Source organism: Jaculus jaculus, chromosome 9 (genome assembly GCF_020740685.1).
Source record: "Jaculus jaculus isolate mJacJac1 chromosome 9, mJacJac1.mat.Y.cur, whole genome shotgun sequence".
Lineage (NCBI taxonomy): Eukaryota > Metazoa > Chordata > Mammalia > Rodentia > Dipodidae > Jaculus > Jaculus jaculus.
This window is the reverse complement of record NC_059110.1, coordinates 95,070,007-95,090,049: the sequence shown is the minus strand read 5'-3', so window position 1 is coordinate 95,090,049 and position 20,043 is coordinate 95,070,007. Positions and strand designations below refer to the sequence as shown.

The window sequence follows — 20,043 nt, the reverse complement described above, 5'->3', positions numbered from 1 at the left end:
TACAGAAAAAAGTGAATGCACTGCGATGTTGTAATAGGTTAAGCTATGAATGGGGAAGTACAGGAGGATAATAATGAGGTAACAAGATTTCATTAGAAAGTTTAATCTTTGAAGGAATCATATGAAGGCATAAGGCCTAGAACAATTATAGGTAATGGTGTTGATTTGAGTAGAAGTCACTCGGGCATAATCTTAAGAAGAAATACAAGATGACAGTATAGAATTTCACATGGAAGAGAGCAGGAGTTGCGGTTCTTTAGTTGTTGTTTTGGAAGTTTTGAGGGTTAAAAAATTTTTTTTTATTAACAACCTCCATATAGACAATATACCGTGATCATAATCTTTTCCCACCACCTTCCTGTTTGCTCCTCCCAAGTGTCTCCTTCACTGACTCTGTTCTTTGCAGCTAGTTTCTTTCATGTTTTGATCTAATCAGTTTCCCCCTCCCATTATGCAGGTGGAGTTGAGATTTTTGTTGTCAAAAATAGGTGGAAGCTGAACCTCCTTAGGATTAGGGTATTGAATTGTATGTGTAATGTCATTTTAGGTTTAGAAATATGTAGATATATGAAGATTCAGGTTTTTGCATCTCAAGCAAGAAAGGCACTGAATTTCTGGAACTGTGGTGGGACCCGGAATCAGTCAGGGGCCATTTATTGAGAATTGGTGAAATAGTGAGAACATTATCATTAAATGAAATAGTGACAAGCATTTTTCTTGCAGTGCACGTTTGCATCAAAGCAACATGTATGATCCATGCTACTTTGAAACTAGTTGGGGAAGGAAAGTCTGGGAAGTTTACAGTGGTTTTTTTGTTGTTTTTTTTTTTTAATTGTGTAGTACTTACTGCTAACTTAGGCTATGTAAAATGTCCATCTTAGAGTGCTGTCTTTTAGAAAATGTGAAGTTTATATTGTATTTAGATTAATCTTTCTCAAATACTTATAAATATAAAGGGAGATAAGTTTTGTTTCCATGAGCTAGCTTTATAAAAAATTGAATTTTTAAAAAAAATACTTAAAAGATTAAATAGATCAAAATTCCTTAGAATTTTCTATTTGTGTAAGATTGATTCATGTTTAATAGCTGAAAATGTTTTTTAAACTCCTTTTGCCTTTAGAACATTCCAAGTTTATTTGTTGTAAGACAGTATATAAATGAATTGCTATCTTGATAATTGTAAGTATTGTTAATTGTATCAGGTAAACTTGATAGTCAAGCAGAAGCTTTTATGTAAAGATACAAATGCACATTTAAATAGTATTGTTATATGGCTAAATATATGTAATCCATTATACAAACTTGCAGATTTATCCTACTAATATCTTAATATGTTAAAAGTCTATGATTTTAACTTAGACCATAGAAATGATTCCTTGAGCTTATCTCAGTGTCACTAAGCTTTGTGCTATACTGTACTACAGTGAAGGGAGCAGTAGCAGTGTCAGTTCAGAGAAGTTAAGTACAGATAAGAGAAGTAGTGAAGACCACAGGAAGGACAGCAAGTGTAGGATCATTTTCCATTATGGACCTTTCCAGGGAACAGCCAGGTAAAATCAAGCAATCCTTTATTCTGCCTTCCTTTTTAAACCTTTTACCTTTGTGTATTTCTCCTTTTCACTAATATTTGTTCTTTTTACAGAGGTTGTTGGATGGATGTATGGGAACTAATGTCCCAGGAATGCAGGGATGAAGTAGTTTTAATTGACTCTAGTTGTCTTTTAGAAACACTAGAAACATATCTGCGGAAACACAGGTAAGTCGAAAGATCATTGTGATATATTGTGGATGCTTTAGATGTCAGTTACCCAGAGTGTCTTGTCATTGGCTTTGTTTGTGTACAGTATTCCAGCCTTCCTGTTAATACCTAGGGCTAGGTAGATAGGTTGTCAGGATAAAGAATTTCTGGATGAGATGATGATTTCTTGTTAGCTAGCATCTCCTTTTATGTCCTTCTGTAATTTGAACCTGCTGGCACCACACCAGTCTTTCAGAAAGTGCAGATTGACTAAGCTAAAGTCTAGCTAATCATTACTTTGAAAACTATAACACTCCTGGTTTTTGTAGGAGACTCTTCTGTGATAACATTTTCAAAATAAAGTTAGCAGCTTTTCACTTTATAATTTTAAGTACTCTATAGTTATTAAGAGCTTTAAATAAATCCAGAATTCAATGGAATTTCAAAGGGGAAAGTGTCAGGGGGAGGGAGGGAATTACCATGGGATATATTTTTTTTATAATCATGGAAAATGTTAATAAAATTTTAAAAATTAAAAAAAAATCAAAAATTCATGTGCTCCCTGTATTATAAAAGTAACTTGATTTTTCTTTTTGGAATACTACTTTTACAAAAGAGATTTCTGTTTTGAGCTGGAGAGATGGCTCAGTGGTTCAAGGTACTTGCTTGCAAAGCCTGCCAGCCTGGGTTCTATTCTCCACTACCCATGCATCTTGAAGTTCATTTACAGTGGCAAGACTCTGGCCTGGTGTGCCAATTCTCTCTTTCTCTCCTCTGCTTGCAAACAAATGAATTAATATATCTTAAAAAATAAAAATAAGCTGGGCATGGTGGGGCACGCCTTTAATCCCAGCACTCGGGAGACAGAGGTAGGAGGATTGCTGTGAGTTCAAGGCCACCCTGAGACTATATAGTGAATTCCAGGCCAGCCTGGGCTAGAGTGAGACCCTATCTCTAAAAACCAAAAAAGTAAAAAATGAAATAAACAAACAAAAACATAGGTAAATGCTAAAAACAGTGTTACCAAGATTGGTGTGTGGGTTTTTTGTTTGTTTTTGTTTTTTGAGGTAGGGTCTCATTCTAGCCTATGCTGACCTGGATATCACTATGTACTCTCAGGGTGGCCTTGAACTCTCTATGATCCTCCTACTTTTGCCTCCCAAGTGCTGGGATTAAAGGCGTGCTCCACCATACCTGGCTCACTGTTTTATTTTTTTTTTTTGAGGTAGGGTCTCAATCTAGCCCAGGCTGGCCTTGAACTCACAGTGATCCTCCTACCTCTGCCTCCCAAGTTCTGGGGTTAAAGGCATGTGCTACCATGCCTGGTTATTTTATTTTTTAATTTTTAATTTTTTTAAATTTTTTGAGGTAGGGTCTCACTTTAATCCAGGCTGACCTGGAACTCACTATGCAGTCTCAGGGTGGCCTTGAACTCACAGAGATCCACCTACCTCTGCCTCCCGGTTATTTTTTAATTTTTTAAACTTTATTGACAGCTTCTGTAAGTATAGACTATAAACCATGATAATTCCTATTTACCATCCTCTTTTCTCCCTTCCAAATCTACCCTCCATTGAATCCTTTTCAGTCTCTTTTCTCTTTTGATACCATTATTTTTTCTTCCTTTTATGAAGGTCTTGCGGAGGTACTGTCAGGCACTGTGAGGTCATGAATATCAAGGCCATTTTGTGTAAGGAAGATTGCATTATATGTAGTTCTTTCCTTCCTTTGGCTCTTACATTCTTTCTGCCACCTCTTCTGTAGTGGACTTTAAGCCTTGGAGGGTGTGATAGAGATGTCTTCCTTAGTACTGAATACTCCACTGTCACCACTTCTTAGCACTATGGTGACTGTTTTTTGTTGTTGTTGTTGTTTTGTTTTGTTTTTCAAGGTATGGTCTCATTCTGGTCCAGGCTGACCTGGAATTCACTATGTAGTCTCTGGGTGGCCTTAAGCTCACAGTGATCCTCCTACATCTTGCCTCCTGAGTGCAGGGATTAAAGGCGTGTGCCACCACACCTGGCAACTATAGTGACTTTTGAGTCACCCTGGTAGTCACCACCATCTGAAAATAGAAGTTTCTCTAACTAAAAGTTAAGAGTAGGGGTTGGAGAGATGGCTCAGGCATTAAGGCAGTTTCCTGCAAAGCCTAAGGACCAGAGCTCGATTCTCCAGTACCTACATAAAGCCAGGTAGGTGTACAAGGTGGCACATGCATGTGGAGTTCCTTTGCAGTGGCTGGAGGCCCTGATGTGCCCATTCACACTCTATTTGCCTCTTTTTCAAAAATTTAAAAAAGGGCTGGAGAGATGGCTTAGCGGTTAAGTGCTTGCCTGTGAAGCCTAAGGACCCCGGTTCGAGGCTCGACTCCCCAGGACCCACGTTAGCCAGATGCACAAGGGGGCACATGTGTCTGGAGTTCGTTTGCAGTGGCTGGAGGCCCTGGCGTGCCCATTCTCTCTCACTCTCTCTCTCTCTCTCTCTCTCTGCCTCTTTCTCTGTCTGTCACTTTCAAATAAATAAATAAACATAAAACAAAAATTAAAAAAAAAAAATTGCAGCCAGACATGGTGGTTTTTGCCTTTAATCCCAGCACTCTGGAGGCAGAGGTAGGAGGATCGCTATGAGTTTGAGGCCACCCTGAGACTACATAATAAATTCCAGGTCAGCCTGAGCTAGAGTGAGACCCTACCTCGAAAAATCTAAATAAATACATAAATAAATAAATAAAAAGTGAGATCTGGGTGTGGTGGCACATACCTTTAAATTCCATCACTCAGGAGGCAGAGGTAGGAGGATTGCCATGAGTTCGAGGCCACCCTGAGACTACATAATGAATACCAGGTCAGCCTGGGCTAGAGTGAAACCCTACTTTGTAAAAAAAAAAAGAGTAGCATTACTATATGGTCACAAAACAACATAAACAACAACAACAACAAAAAAATAAGAGGACAGTTTGGTTTACATAATACATGCACTTAGCCAGACAAAAGCAGTTACTTCCCTAGGACTCATAACCTTCCCACTCGTAGACATGACTAGTTTTTCAGTGCCAGGCTTGTATTCCCTCCAATGGAGCAGGCCTCCAGTCCAATCAGAGAGCAGTTGGTTCCCCCATAACCGACATGCAAGATTAGTGTTTTTTAAAAACATAATTTTACTTATTTGAGAGAGAGAATGGATATAACAGGGCCTTAGCCACTGCAAATGAACTCCAGATGCATGCATCATCTAGTACATGTGGCTTATGTGGGTATTGGGGAATCAAACCTGGGTCCTTAGGCTTTGCAGGCAAGTCTCTTAATCTCTAAGCCATCTTTCTAGCCCTGGTGTTTATTTATTTACTTATTTTTGTTTTTCAAGGTAGGGTCTCACTCTAGCCCAGGTGACCTGAAAGTCACTCACTATGTAGTCTCAGGGTGGCCTTGAACTCATGGTGATCCTCCTACCTCTGCCTCCTGAGTGCTGGGATTAAAAGCGTGTACCACCATGCCCAGCCCTGGTGCTTTATTTTTAATGACAATGAACTAATAACTTGATCTGCATACTAGGTTTCCTATATAATTTATTTGAGAGAGTGAGAGAGGAAAAGAAGCAGACATGGTATGAGAGGGGGGAGAAGAGAGAGAGAGAGAGAATGGGAGTGCCAGGGCCTCTAGTCACTGCAAATGAACTCCAGATGCATGCGCCCCCTTGTGCATCTGGCTTACGTGAGTCCTGGGGAATTGAACTGAGGTCCTTTGGCTTTATAGGCAACCACCTTCTCTGCTAAGACATCTCTCCAGCCCCCTCTTACTTTTTTCTGTTGTAAACTTTCTCTTTTATTTAAAGAGAGTATGTTGATTATTTGGATTTGGGGGGGAGAGGACTGATATAAAACTTGCAGCCTTCCTCTTTAAATCTGAATTGGGGCCACCCCCAAAATAGCTTTTGTGTTAGGACTGTATAATAAACTACTAATGCTTTAATGGTTCTTGTATTTAGGGATAATGACATATTCATAAGAAGATAAAGTCCATTTTATTTATTTTTATCTTTTAAATATATTTTGAAAATATTTTGTTTTTATTTATTAGAGAGGGAGAGAGAATGGTCAGGGCCTCTAGCCACTGCAAATGAACTCCAGATGCACGCACCACCATGTGTGTCTGGCTTCTGTGGGTTCTGGGAAACTGAACCTGGGTCCTTAGGCTTTGCAGGCAAGTGCCTTAGTGCTAAGCCATCTCTCCAGTCCTATGTTTTTAAATTAATTAATTTTTTATTGACAACTTCCATAATTACAGACAATAAACGATGGTAATTTCTTCCCTCCCCACTCCAGCCTTACCTTTTAAATATTTTTTTTTTATTTGCAAGTAGAGAGAGAGAGAGGAAAAAAAAAGACAGAATGGGTATACCAGGGCCTCCAGCTGCTGCAAATAAACTCCAGATGTATGCGCCACTTTGTGCATCTGGCTTTATGTGGGTACATAGGAATCCAGCTCTGGTCATCAGCTTTTGCAGGCAAGCGCCTTAACTGCTAAGCCATCTTTCCAGCCCAATAAAGTCCATTGTATAAATATCATTTATCACATGCAGTTTATTAAGTTTCATTATGCTTAGACAAGTCAGAGTAAAATTTAAAAAGTCTTAAGAAAATGCTTCAACATTACAATACTGAAGACGGTTTTTGGGACCTCAGTTGTTCTTATTTTTTTTTTAATTAATTAATTTATTTATTTGAGAGCGACAGACACAGAGAGAAAGACAGATAGAGGGGGAGAGAGAGAATGGGCGCGCCAGGGCTTCCAGCCTCTGCAAACGAACTCCAGACGCGTGCGCCCCCTTGTGCATCTGGCTAATGTGGGACCTGGGGAACCGAGCCTCGAACTGGGGTCCTTAGGCTTCACAGGCAAGGGCTTAACCGCTAAACCATCTCTCCAGCCCTCAGTTATTCTTAAGGATTGTAACATGGCACCACTCTTGCCAAGTTTTACAAAAACATACTAGAAAAAACAACAACCACAAAAGAAAGTTCTCAGATAAGTTGAAAGTGGGTCACTTCATTTCATAAATATCTTAAGGATGAGAAGAAAGTTTGTATGTTCAGAAAAAGAAACGTTGCATAGAATCTGCATTCTACCTATTGTAGTTTTGTGCAGTTTTCTTTTTGTTGTTTTTTTTTTGAAGGCAAGGTCTCACTCTAGCCCAGGTTGACCTGGAATTCACTACGTAGTCTCCAGGTGGCCTCAAACTCACGGCGATCCTCCTACCGCTGCCTCCCGAGAGCTGGGGTTAGAGACATGCGCCACCATGCCTGGCTGTGCAAGGTTCTTGACATTTCTATTCCTCAGCTTTTCATTTTTCAACAGTTACTACAGGACCAAGTAAGTTGTGAGAATGACACATAGTAAAGGCTTCCTTAGAACTATACTGAGACAGTAAGTCCTTCAGAGCTGTTCGGGTGTCACATTTGTAGACCTGTATCACTTGCTTTTCAGTTTTTAGTTCTCGTTTCAGGGACAGTTGGAGTTTTGAGATGCAGTCATATTGATCCTTCTACCTCTGCCTCCCGAGTGCTAGGATTAATGGGGTGCACTACCACGTCCAGCCTAAGTCAGCCTTTTAAAAATTTATTTTTTCAGGGTAGGGTCTCTCTCTACCCCAGGCTGTCCTCACACTCACCAGGACCCTCCCACCTCAGCCTCTCGAGTGCTGGGATTAATAGTGTGTACCACTATGCCTGGCCTAGGACAGCCTTTCTTTGTAACTCAGTGCTTCTTTGTAGATCTGGCTTTACTTGGATACTAGGGAATGGAACCCAGGCCGTCAGGCTTTGCAAGCAAGCACCTTAACTGCTAAGCCATCGCTCTAGCCCTCAAACATTGTTTTTGTTTTTTAATTTTTAAATTTATTTATTTGCAAGCATAGAGAGAGAATGGGTACACCAGGGCCTTGAGCCACTGCAAAGTGACTCCAGACGTGAGTGCCACTCTGTGTATCTGGCTTTTATGTGGGCACTGGGGATCAAATTCTGGTTGTTAGGGTTTGTAGGCAAGACCTTAACCACTGAGTCATCTCTCCAGTCCCCACATGTGTTTTTGTTGTTGTTGTTTTTGGTTTCGAGGTAGGGTCTTTCTCTGAATTCATTATGTAGTCTCAGGCTGACGTTGAACTCATAGCAATCCTCTTACATCTGCCTCTAAGTGCTGAGATTAAATATTTGCAAGTAGAGTGAGAAAGAGAGAGAGATTGAGAACGGTTATGTCAGGGCTTCTAGCTGCTGCCAATGAACTCTAGATGCATGTGTCACTTTGTGCATCTGGCTTTATGTGGGTACTGGGGAATCAAACCCAGGTCATTAGACTGCTGGAAAATGCCTTAACCACTGATCCACCTCTCCAGCACCCGCATGTTTTTTGTTTTTGTTTTATTTAATTAGAAAGAAACAGAGAGAATGGGTGCGCCAGGGCCTTCAGCCACTGCAAACAAACTCCAGATGCACGTACCACCTTGTGCATTTGGCTTATGTGGGTTCTGGGGAATCAAACCTGGGCCTTTTGGCTTTGTAGGACAAGTACTTTAATCAGTAAGTATCCTCTCCAGCCCCTCCCCTTTTTTAATCAGGGGAGAGCGTGAATACAGTCTCCATGGTTTTTGTTTTTTCAAGGTAGGGTTTCGTTCTAGCCCAGGCTTACCTGGAATTCACTGCTTAGTCTCAGGGTGGCCTTGAACTCATGGCAATTCTTCTACCTCTGCCTCCCGAGAGCTGGGATTAAAGGCATGCCCCACCACACCCAGCTCATGTTCTTTTTAATTAATTAATTAATTTAATTTAATTAATTTAATTAATTTAATTAATTAATTAATTTATTTATTTTTTAATTAATTAATTTATTTATTTGAGACAAAGAGGCAGATAAGAGAATAGGTGCCCCAGGGCCTCTAGCTGCTGCAAATGAACTTCAGCTGCATGTGCCACCTTGTGCATCTGGCTTATGTGGGTGCTGGAAAATCAAACCTGGGTCCTTTGGCTTTGCAGGCAAGCACCTTAACTGCTAAGCCATCCTTCCAGCACTCCCATAGGTGTTTGTTTTTTTTTTAATTAGTATCTTTTACTGAATTGTTCATTATTTCTACCTTGTCTCTAATCCTTGATATTCTGTCTTTAGCATAATCCATTCTATTGATGAGCCTTTGCACTGAAGATATTATTAGATTTACTGCATTTTTCTTTTTTAAAAAAATTTTTATTTATTTGGTGGGGGGGACGGACAGTCAGAGAATGGGCTCACCAGGGCTCCAGACACTGCAAATGAACTCCAAACTCATGTGCCACCTTGTGCTTATGTGGGTCCTGGGGAATTGAACCTAGTCATTTGGCTTTACGGGCAAGTGCCTTAAACTAAGCCATCTCCTCAGCCCTGCATTTTTTTTTTTTTTTAGAATATTTTATTTTTATTTATTTGAGAAAGTCAAGAGTCAGACAGGGAGAGAGAAGAGAGAGAGAATGGGTTCACCAGGGCATGTAACCACAGCAAATAAGCTCCAGACGCATATACCATCTTCTGTATCTGGCTTACGTGGGTCCAGGGGAATCTAATCTAGGTCCTTTGGCTTTTCAGGCAAGTGCCTTAACCACTAAACCATCTCTCCAGCCCCTGCATTTTTCATTTCTAGAATTATTTCAGTTTGTTTCTTTTCTTCAGCATTTGTATCTCTCTCTCTCTCTCTCTTTCTCTCTCTCTTTTTTTTTTTTTTTTTATTGAGGTGGGGTCTTACTCTAGCCTAGGCTGACCTCAATTTCACTCTGGAATCAGACGCCTTATCCATTAGGCCACGCAGCCCTTCAATTTCACTCTGAATTCTCAGGGTGGCCTTGGACTCATGGTGATCCTCCTGCCTCTGCCTCCCAAGTGCTGGGATTAAAGGTGTGCCTGGCTGTATCTCTTCATTAATTCTGTTTTCATCCTCAGTTGACTTCATTATTTCATTTAGCTGTTTGTGTTCTCTCAGAATTCATTTAGGAGATTACATACGTCTTCTTTGAATTCTCTGAACATATTTATGATTGTTCTTTTTTTATTTTTTTGGTTTTTTGAGGTAGGTTCTCACTCTGGTCCAGGCTGACCTGAAATTAACTATGTAGTCTTAGGGTAGCCTCGAATTCAGTGATCCTCCTACCTCTGCCTTGCGAGTGCTGGGATTGAAGGCGTATGCCACCACGCCCAGCTCTAAGTCCTTATTTTAGATCATTATTTTGGGGATTGGTAATTTTTGTAGGAAGCATGCCAACTTGGCTTTTTATGTTACTTTTGCTTTTACCTTGGGAATTATACATCTGGAGTATTGCTCTAGTGTTTCTAGCATACTTGGGTTGAGTGAACATCTATTCAGGTGTTCCTCACTTTACCTGGTCTTGGCTTATCTAAATACTGCTTAAAGTTCAGTCCTAGAGATAGTTGGTGTTGATTCCTGGGTGGGATAGCTGAAGTGATCCCAGTTTGGCTGGTGGGGAACACCTTGTATAGGGGTGGCCTCTTATCTCAAAAGCCAAGGTCTGCAAGGTGAGTGGCCATCTGAGTCAGAGCAGGGATCACATGACATCTGACCTCATGGCTTGGTGTCTATTTGGACTGTGGTGCTGGCTGCCAAGGTGAGGGTTGCACAGTGTCTGCCCTTAGGGCCTTCGTGGTAGGGAGAGTATACCAAGTATTAGGGGCAGAGTTTTGCATCTGGGACCTGGGTTACTTCTTGTAGAGATGTATCAGTGTTAGGGAGAGTGGAAATGGGGAAGTTCCTTAGCTTCTTTGTTTTCATGTTTTGTTTTTTTCTGTGTTACACCTAAAAAAAAAAAAAAAGTCTAGGCAACTGAAGCTAGAGCAAAAGAAGGAACCTGCCAGCAATGTAAGAAAGACAATTACTGATGGCTCAAACTTTAATCCCAGCAGAAGTAGAAGAACTGCTGTGAGTTTGAGGCCAGCCTGGGACTACAGAGTGAGTTCCAGGTCAGGCTGAGTTAGAGTGAGACCCTACCCCCCAAAATAAAACAAAACAAAATAAGAAAGAAAGAAAACTGGTAACAGGTGTCTCTATCCTTAATAGAGGGAGAAGATGGGATTAACTCAGGTTTTTAGCCAGGGTAACTCAGAATGATGAAGTTCTTTATGAGGATTTGCAGGTAACATAGGAAGAGAGGGATGTTGCTTCAGGACATTGAGTTAGAGGAGTTGTCTACTGGGCCTCTCTGCTGTCTCATTGCCCTTAGGCAGGAAGAACAGATTCTGAGTCATCTTCTGAAGCTATGGGAGTACATGAGTTCTAAGTCAAAGTTTTCTTGTTCAACAAAACTGATTTTCGCAGTCAGTTAATGTTTGTAAACCTGCTCATTCACCTGAACAACTTCTTGTTTGAGGAGTTAAAAAATGAAGCAAGTAGTTTCTGTTGGTTATGGTGTTCCATACTTGTAGTTGGAGCACTTGGGAGTCTGAAGCAGAACTGTTAGAAATTCATGGCTAGCCTGGTATACTAGCCTCGTAAGACCCTAGCACAGAAACACACTGATTGGGGCTAGGGATGTAGTTCAGTTGGTAAGAGTTCTTTCCTAGCATGCACAAAGTCTTGGGTTCAGTCCCCAGTACTGTATAAGCTTAAGTGTGGTGGTACTTACCTGTACCAGCATTAGAGAGGTAGAGACAGGAGGGTCAGGATTTTACAGTTATCCTGGGTTACATATTGAGCTGGAGGCCAGTGTGGGTTACATGAGACCCTGTCTCAAAAAAAAAAAAAAAAAAAAAAGAATCCTACCTTAAAAAAAAAAAAAAAAAAAGCACAGGTAGCCGGCCTTAAATCCCTCCAGAGGTAGGAGAATTGCTGTGAGTTTGAGGCTGGTCTAGAACTATGGAGTGAGTTCTAGGTCAGTCGGGGCTAGAGTGAGACCTTAATAAAAATACTGGGCTAGAGAGATGACTTTGCGACTAAGGCACTTGCCCGCAAAACCAAAGGACCTAGGTTGGATTTCCCAGGATCCACATAAGCCAGATGCACAAGGTGGCACATACATCTGGAATTCGTCTGCAGTGGTTGGAGGCCCTGGCGCACTCATTCTCTCTCTATCTCAAATAAATAAAATTTAAAAAAATAAAAATATTTTAAAAGTAGGGCAGGAGAGATAGCTCACTGGCTAAAGCACTTACCTGTAGAGGCTAAGGACCAGAGTTCCTTTCCCCAGTACCCACGTAAAGCCATATGCGCAAAGTGGCACATGTATATGAAGTTTGTTTGCAGTGACAGGAGGTCCTGGTTGTGCCCATACTCACTCACTGTCTGTCTCTCTGCAAATTAAACATATATATCACTTATGTCATTTTCCCCCATCTTTAATCCCACTTTCAAATGTTTTAAATATGTTAAAATGTGTTAAGTCAGAATTTCCTAGCTGAAGATAATCAAATATATTCAGAGATAGGAAGTAGAAGAAACTTAGCTAAGAATCATTCATTTGTTACCCCCTTTTTTTCTGATCTGTGCAAATAAACATCTCTTAAAGTAGAGAAATGCTAGTCTCAAACAACTGCTGTTTTCTAGACATATATTTATGAAATAAAAGTATGTATCTGCCTTATTCTTTTAGTCCATATGCTTTCTCTAATTTAAGAATAATTTACAAATGAAAGACTAGTCTTGTAAACTCTGAATTTATGTTTATTTTACATATGTATGTTTTTGTTTTGTTTTATTTTATTTTGGTTTTTGAGATAAGATGTTGCTGTGTTGCCAAGGCTGGTTTTAAACTTCTGGGCTCAAGCAGTCTTCCTAGTAACTTCCAAGTAACTGAAGCTACAGGCATGAGCCACCACGTTTACCTATGTATCTATATGTATGAGATTGTTTTTTGCTCTAGATGGAAGAGTAATATTGTTGTCTAGTATTGTTACTGTTACATGCTGTATGAAATAATTATAGCCAGTTCTTAATTTTGAGGTTTTTCTTTTGGACAGGTTTTGCACTGATTGCAAAAATAAAGTCCTCCGAGCATACAATATCCTTATTGGTGAACTTGACTGCAGCAAAGAAAAGGGCTATTGTGCTGCACTTTATGAAGGCTTGCGGTGCTGTCCACATGAGCGACACATACACGTTTGCTGTGAAACAGACTTCATTGCACATCTTTTGGGTCGTGCTGAGCCAGAGTTCGCAGGAGGGTATGAGTATGTAGTTGGCTAGAATGGGCTATCTAGCGCTTTGCTTCATTTTATTACTGAAAGTTTATGTCCATCACCTCTGCTCCAGTACAAGGTATAGGTATAATTTAATTGTGCCTATACATATTGTAATTGAATAGTGAAAATGTGGTAAGACTATTCCTGGTGTTTGATTTAATCTTCTGTGCCTTCTTACTGGATGGGAGGCAGGCCTGTCTTTGGCTTTTATTATAGATTATCATTTTCAGTTGAAAATCAGTAAAAAGAATTTTTCTTCATACATTATCATATTTAGATTTCATTGACAATGATGGGTTTTGCATAGAAGTGAGATCTTTACAGGTTAAGGGATGCTTTATTAAATGTAATTCATGAACTGCATATATTATATAATTAATAAATTATATAAGAACCTAAAATACCTCTGGCTTTGTTGTGAAAATTAAATTAGAAAAAATAGTTCATAGAGTGAATCAAACCTATATTCCCTTTGTGTTTTATGTCTGTGTATTCCTTCAAGTGCCTAGTTTCAGGCAGGCATTTTAGAATTCAGAGACCTCTAATCATTCCAGTATTATGAACATTTATATTAAGTTGGGCCTAAAGGAATTTGCCCTATGATGTGATCACTTAGGTGTTACCTTTTTTCATTCTCCCTTAAACCAGCTGACCAAGCATACTTTAAAAAGCAGTAGTCTTGGGCTGGAGAGATGGCTTAGCGGTTAAGTGCTTGCCTGTGAAGCCTAAGGATCCCAGTTCGAGGATCGATTCTCCGGTACCCATGTTAGCCAGATGCACAAGGGGGCGCATGCATCTGGAGTTCGTTTACAGTAGCTAGAGGCACTGGCGCACCCATTCTCTCTCTCTCTGCCTCTTTCTCTCTCTGTCTGCTTTCTCTGTCACTTTCAAATAAATAATAAACAAAAATTTTTTTAAAAGCAGTAGTCGTTTTTGCTATACTGTAAAATAAAAGGAACTGCCATGTCTACTATGAGGTAGAAACTTTTGTGACTTCTAGACCCTAAAAACTATTTCTTCAGAGCCAGTTCCTGAATTACCTTATTTCTATAAATACTCAGATTAAGTATACTTGCATGTATAATTGGTTATATACATGTATGCATGCTTATACATCTGCATGTAAATATGTAACTGTTCTTATTTTAGGTAGGCAGATTATAATTAAAAACTGAGCTTGCAGGTTTTGCTATTTCAGCTAAGATCATTAGAAGTTACTGTGTGATATGTTCTTTTGTATAGGCGAAGAGAAAGGCATGCTAAGACAATAGATATAGCTCAAGAAGAAGTTCTGACCTGCTTGGGAATTCATCTTTATGAAAGATTGCATCGAATCTGGCAGAAACTACGGGCAGAAGAACAGACATGGCAGATGCTCTTCTATCTTGGTGTTGATGCTTTACGTAAGAGTTTTGAGGTAAGAACAGTGTGCTGTGTCTGTCTCCAAGATTGTTTAATCAAGGACTGTATCTTTTTTTTTATTTTTTTTAGGAGGCTTTTGCTTTTTGCTGTATAGCCCTGGCTAGCCTAGACTCACTATGTTGATCAGACTGACCAGGAACTTGAGGTGGCCCTCCTGCTTCTACCCCTCAAGAGCTGGGATTATAGGCATGGGCCACCATGTTGAGGTCAACAGTTCCTCCTACGGCTGGGACCCACACAGCTTTGGTCAAGGAGGAGCACTGGGAAACCAGATTTAGATGTTTGTAGATTTTTCTTCATCTTTAAATCCTGTTTACTCCAGTTGTAGTTTTAAATTTTTCTTAGAGTAGAAAACTTAAATTGCTAATGTAAGAACTACTTTAGGGCTGGGAGTAGGACTCAGTGGTAGAATCTCTGTGGTAGAGATTCTGGATTTAATCTCTAACTGCAAAAACAAAACAAAATAAAAGAATTGCTTTTAGAAGCACATTGAAGACTCTGTTATTTATTGGGTTAAGTGTTTGTGATTGGGTAATCCGTGTGTGTGTGTGTTTGCAAGCAGAGAGAGAGAGAGAGAGAAGAGAAACAGAGAGAATAGGTGCAGCAGGGTCTCCAGCTGTTGCAAATGAACCCCAGAAGCATATGCCACTTTGTACATCTGGCTTAATGTGGGAACTGGGGAATTGAACTCAGGTCGTTAGGCTTTGCAGGCAAGTGCCTTGACCACTAAGCCATCTCTCTAGCCCTTTTTTTGTTTTTTTGGGGTGTGTGACATGGGTGTATGTGAGTGTGGAGGTCAGTTAACTTCAGTGTGGATCCTCCCTTCCATCTTGTTTCTCTAGTTTGCTGTCGTGACTGACCCACGAGCTTCAGGATTTTCCTGACTGCCTCCCATTGCCATAGGCACATTGGGATTATAGAATCTTGTCCTCCTGCTTAAAAAAGGAAAAGAAAAAAATAAATCCTTTTAACTTTATTCCTTTCTTTCTTTTTTTTTTTTTTTCTTTTGAGCTAGCTCCCTATCCCTGACAATTTTTCAGTTATAGTCCATGGTTGTAGCTCTTTAACTGGATTATCTGTCCTTTTTAAAGTGGGGTGAAACTTTTTTTCAGAAGCTTATCCATGAACTTTAAAAGCTCCTTGTTTTAGAGACTCTAAGAAGATTTATACTAGTTTTTTTTTCTTTTTTATTTATTTGTTTGTTTTGGTTTTTCAAGGTAGGATCTCACTCTAGCCCAGGCTACCCTGGAATTCACTGGTCTCAGAGTGGCCTTGAACTCACAGTGATCCTCTTACTTCTGCTTCCCAAGTGCTGGGATTAAAGGCATGCTGCCACCATCCCCAGCTAGGTTTTTTTTTTTTTAATTTTAATTTTTATTTTATTTATTTACTTGTTTGAGAGAGAGAGAGAGAGACAGAGAAAAAGAGGTAGACATAAAGAGAGTAGGTATGGATGGACCAGGGCCTTCTGCCACTGCAAAAGAATTCCAGATGTATGTGTCACACTTTGTATATCCAGCTTTATGTGAGTGCTGAGGAATTAAACCAGGCCATAGGCTTTGCAAGAAAGCACCTTTACCTGCTGAGCTATCTCCCCAGCTCTATACTAGTTTTTAGTAAACAGATTTTTATGAGAGAGTTTGCATGTCAGGGCCTCCAGCCACTGAAATCAAACACCAGACATGTGCACTCTCTTGTGCACATGAACAACTTTGCATGCTTGTGTCACCTTGTATGTCTGGCTTACATAGGATTTGGAGAGTTGAATGTGAGTCCTTAGTCTTTGCAGGCAAGCATCTTAAGTGCTAAGCCATCTCTCCAGCCCAGTAAACAGATTTTTACAGTTATTTTTCTCTTAGTATGTTTGTATCTTCAGAGAATAGATCATCCCACTAAGGAATAAATGCTTTATTCTGTTATACTTAAAGTTCGCACATTTAGAACTAGAATATTCAGCACTCGGGAGGCAGAGGTGGTAGGATCGCCATGAGTTTGAGGCCACCCTGAGACTCCATAGTGAATTCCAGGTCAGCTTGGGCTAGAGAGAGAGACTCTACCTCGAGAAACCAAAAAAAAAAATAGAACATTGCCTAACACAGCAGTACACACATGTAACTTCAGCTACTTGGGAAGCTGTTAGACAGGAAGATTGCAAGTTCAAGGCCAACTTACCAACCTAGCAAGACTTATCACACACAAAACATATAATAAAAGGAATAGGAATATAGCTCTAAGATCCTACTTGGTTCAGTCTCTGGAAGTAAAGGTGTGTGTGTTTGTAATACATATATTAAAAAGTAAAACAAGACTGGAGAGATGGCTTAGTGGTTAAGGTGTTTACTTGCAAAGCCAAAGGACCCAAGTTCAATCCCCCAGGACCCACATAAGCCAGATGTACAAGGTGGCACATGCATTTGGAGTTCATTTACAGTGGCTGAAGGCCTTAGTGCACTCTCTCTCTCTGTGTCTGTCTCTATATATCTACCTATCTGCCTCTGTCTCTCTCTCAGATAAAATAAAAATTAAAAACAGATTTAAAAACCAATAAAAAGTAAAACCAGAAAAAATGTCAAAAAGCAACAATAAACAAAATTCAAACCTTAAAAAAAAATAGTCTCAATATTCAGGATCTTACAGTGTCTTATACTAGCTACATAACACCTTCATAACATAAGGAAAAATATGATGACATCAAAATAAAGAGAGACTAATTGGAAAGAGGAAGGGATTCAGTGGAGGGTGGATTTGGGAGGAGGAAATAAGGGTAGTGGATGGGAGTTATCATGGTTTATTGTCTATACTAATAGAAGCTATCAATAAGAAGTTAAAAATAAATTTAACATGGTAATTCTTAGAGAAAAATACAGAAAATTATGATCAATATTTACTGTCAACTTTGTTTTTATAATAGATGACTGTGGAAAAAGTGCAAGGTATTAGCCGCCTGGAACAACTTTGTGAGGAATTTTCAGAGGAAGAACGAGTAAGAGAACTCAAGCAAGAAAAGAAACGCCAAAAAAGAAAGAACAGACGAAAAAATAAGTGTGTGTGTGATATTCCTACTTCCTTACAAACAGCGGATGAAAAGGAAGTAAGCCAAGAGAAGGTAGTACTCAGTATTTTTTAATTATCAACTCATTTGGATAACAGTATTACTTTTTGGTAGATTGTTATTTTTACTGTGCTTTTTGAGATAGGAGTTCCTGCAGTTTGTGTATTGGCTGTTGACTGTGTCATGTATTTGTTTTATAAAGACAGTGTTGATACCTATTACTCTAATTTTTAGATCAAAGTTAAAACATGGGTATTTTCTTTGTGTGTGACAAAGACTATCCAGTTCTCATCATTTGGGTCACAAAATCCTCTTACCTCTTAAAAGTTAAAATACCTAGTGTGCTTTTTTTTCTTTAAGGCAAGTCCAACAGACTGGTCTTTTTTTGGGGGGGGGGGTTGTATTCACATTTTTATTGGGGACAGAGGGTGGAGGGCCTCCACCATCAGAAGTGTTCACAGATTCTTTAGCCAGTCCAGGCTGGGGCCCTGGGGGTCCTGGGGGTGACTGGGCATGGGGATCATGGGGGTGACTGGGCATGTCAGGTAGGTTCCCATTATCTAGGAGGGACACTGGGTAGTTGTATTGTGTGGCCTGATTGATCATGATGGCATACTTGGTATAAGGGCTGAATATGGGCAGAAGTATAGCAACACCCGCGATGGTGAAGGACCCCATGAATTCTTGAGGAAGGTGGAGAGACTAGCGGCCATCTTGGTCTCGACAGCAGCAGCGGTGACGGCGCGGGGCACTCCTTTTTTTTTTTTTTATGAGAAAGTGTGAGCTAGAATGCGTGAGAGAAGAGAATTGGCACACCAGGACCACAGCCACTATAATTGAATTCCGGACACATGTGCCACCTAGTGCACATGTGTGACCTTACATGCTTGTGTCACCTTGTACATCTGGCTCACATGGGACCTAGAGAGTTGAACATGGGTCCTTAGGCTTTGCGGGCCAGCACCTTAACCACTAAACCATCTCTGCACCCCCCTAATGTACTTTTGTGTGTGTGAATTAATCCATGTTTACTGTATTATAAATTATAGAAATCTTAGACTATTTAAATATCATAAACCCACACTATATGTTAATCAAATCCTGCTTTTTTGTGTGATTTTTCAAGGTAGGGTCTCACTCTAGCCCAGGCTGATCTGGGATTCACTATGTAGTCTCAGGGTGGCCTCGAACTCAAGGAGTTCAGAGTGGGACCTTACCAAGAAAGAAAGAGAGAGAGAGAAGAGAAGGAAGGAAAGAAGGGTAGAAAGAAAGGAAGTAAAGGGGAGGGAGGGAAAGAAAGAAGGGAAGGGAGGAAGAGAAAGAAAGGAAAAATGAAAATAAATCACTATCGATCTCATTAGAGTAGTCATGTTATAGCCAGGTGGGTAATCCTACTTCTTGGAAGGCTTAAGCATGAAGTAAATCTTTTTCCTCTCTCTTAATGTTGGTCCTTAAAGGAAACAGACTTCATAGAAAACAGCTGCCGAGCCTGTGGCAGCACTGACGACGGTAACAGCTGTGTAGAAGTAATTGTTACCAGCGAGAGTGCATCATGTACCTGTCCTAGTAGTGCCAATCTTTTGGGGTCTCCTAAAATAAAGAAAGGTAAGTAAATAATTTTAGAATTAGCTCTTGAGTTTATTCTTCTCTCTTTTTTTTTGGGGGGGGGGTTCAAGGTAGGGTCTCACTCTGGCCCAGGCTGAACTGGAATTCACTATGTAGTCTGAGGGTGGCCTCAAACTCACAGTGATACTCCTACCTCTGCCACCACACCCGTCAAGTTTATCCTTTTTTATTATTTTTTTTATGTTTTGTTTATATATTTTTATGTTTTGGTTTTTCGAAGTAGGGTCTTACTCTAGCCCAGGCTGACCTGGAATTCACTATGTAGTCTCAGGGTGGCCTTGAACTCATGGTGATTCTCCTATCACTGCCTCCCAAGTGCTGGGATTAAAGGCGTGTGCTACTATGCTTAACTATCCTTTCTTTTTGGATTTTTGGATCTAGAATTTCAGAAGCTTTATAGGGCTGGGGAGATGGCTAAGCAATTAAGGCACTTGCCTGCAAAGCCAAAGGACTCAGGTTCAACTCCCCAAGACCCATGTAAGCCAGATGCACAAGGTGGCACATAAATCTGGAGTTTGTTTGCAGTGTATGAAGGCCCTGGTGCACCTCTTCCTTTGTCTCTGCTTCTTTCTCTCTCTCTCAATTAAATAAAAAACTAAAAAATTACAAAAAATGAAAACAGATTTATAGCCTCAAAAATACCATATAGTTTGGTCAGATATTTCCTTTCTCCTTTTGTTCTTTGATTTTTTTTTTATTGTTTGAAGGAACAAAGCATAACTCCCTTCTCATGTTTTCTTTTTATTAGCATATATTATAACAACAGGTTTTGTTATGACTTTTTTTTGTTGTTGTTTTTGTTTTTCGAGGTAGGGTCTCATCACTCTTGCCAAGGCTGACCTGGATTTCACTATGTAATCTCAGGGTGGTCTTGAACTTGTGGCGATCCACCTACCTCTGCCTCCCGAGTGCTGGGATTAAAGGCGTGTGCCACCACACCCGGCTACATGTTATGACACTTTAATACATGTATATAAATGTGGTTTGGTCATACTTACTACCTG

At 40.0% G+C, this 20,043-nt stretch overlaps 1 protein-coding gene across 4 annotated transcripts in view; it reads left to right on the top strand.

The window, feature by feature from the left end:
- The window catches only part of Ggnbp2 (gametogenetin binding protein 2), a 46,676-nt gene that overhangs the window by 21,361 nt on the left and 5,272 nt on the right, over positions 1-20,043 (top strand). The window contains exons 5-10 of one of the 4 annotated variants that reach the window (XM_004664536.2): positions 1,425-1,550; positions 1,643-1,756; positions 12,718-12,921; positions 14,182-14,356; positions 17,273-17,467; positions 18,871-19,018. In XM_004664536.2, the coding sequence (XP_004664593.1) occupies positions 1,425-1,550; positions 1,643-1,756; positions 12,718-12,921; positions 14,182-14,356; positions 17,273-17,467; positions 18,871-19,018 (962 nt within the window). Of the gene's footprint in view, positions 1-1,424; positions 1,551-1,642; positions 1,757-12,717; positions 12,928-14,181; positions 14,357-17,272; positions 17,468-18,870; positions 19,019-20,043 lie in introns of all 4 variants that reach the window. The other 3 variants (XM_045158584.1, XM_004664537.2, XM_004664538.2) reach the window with 3 other exon arrangements.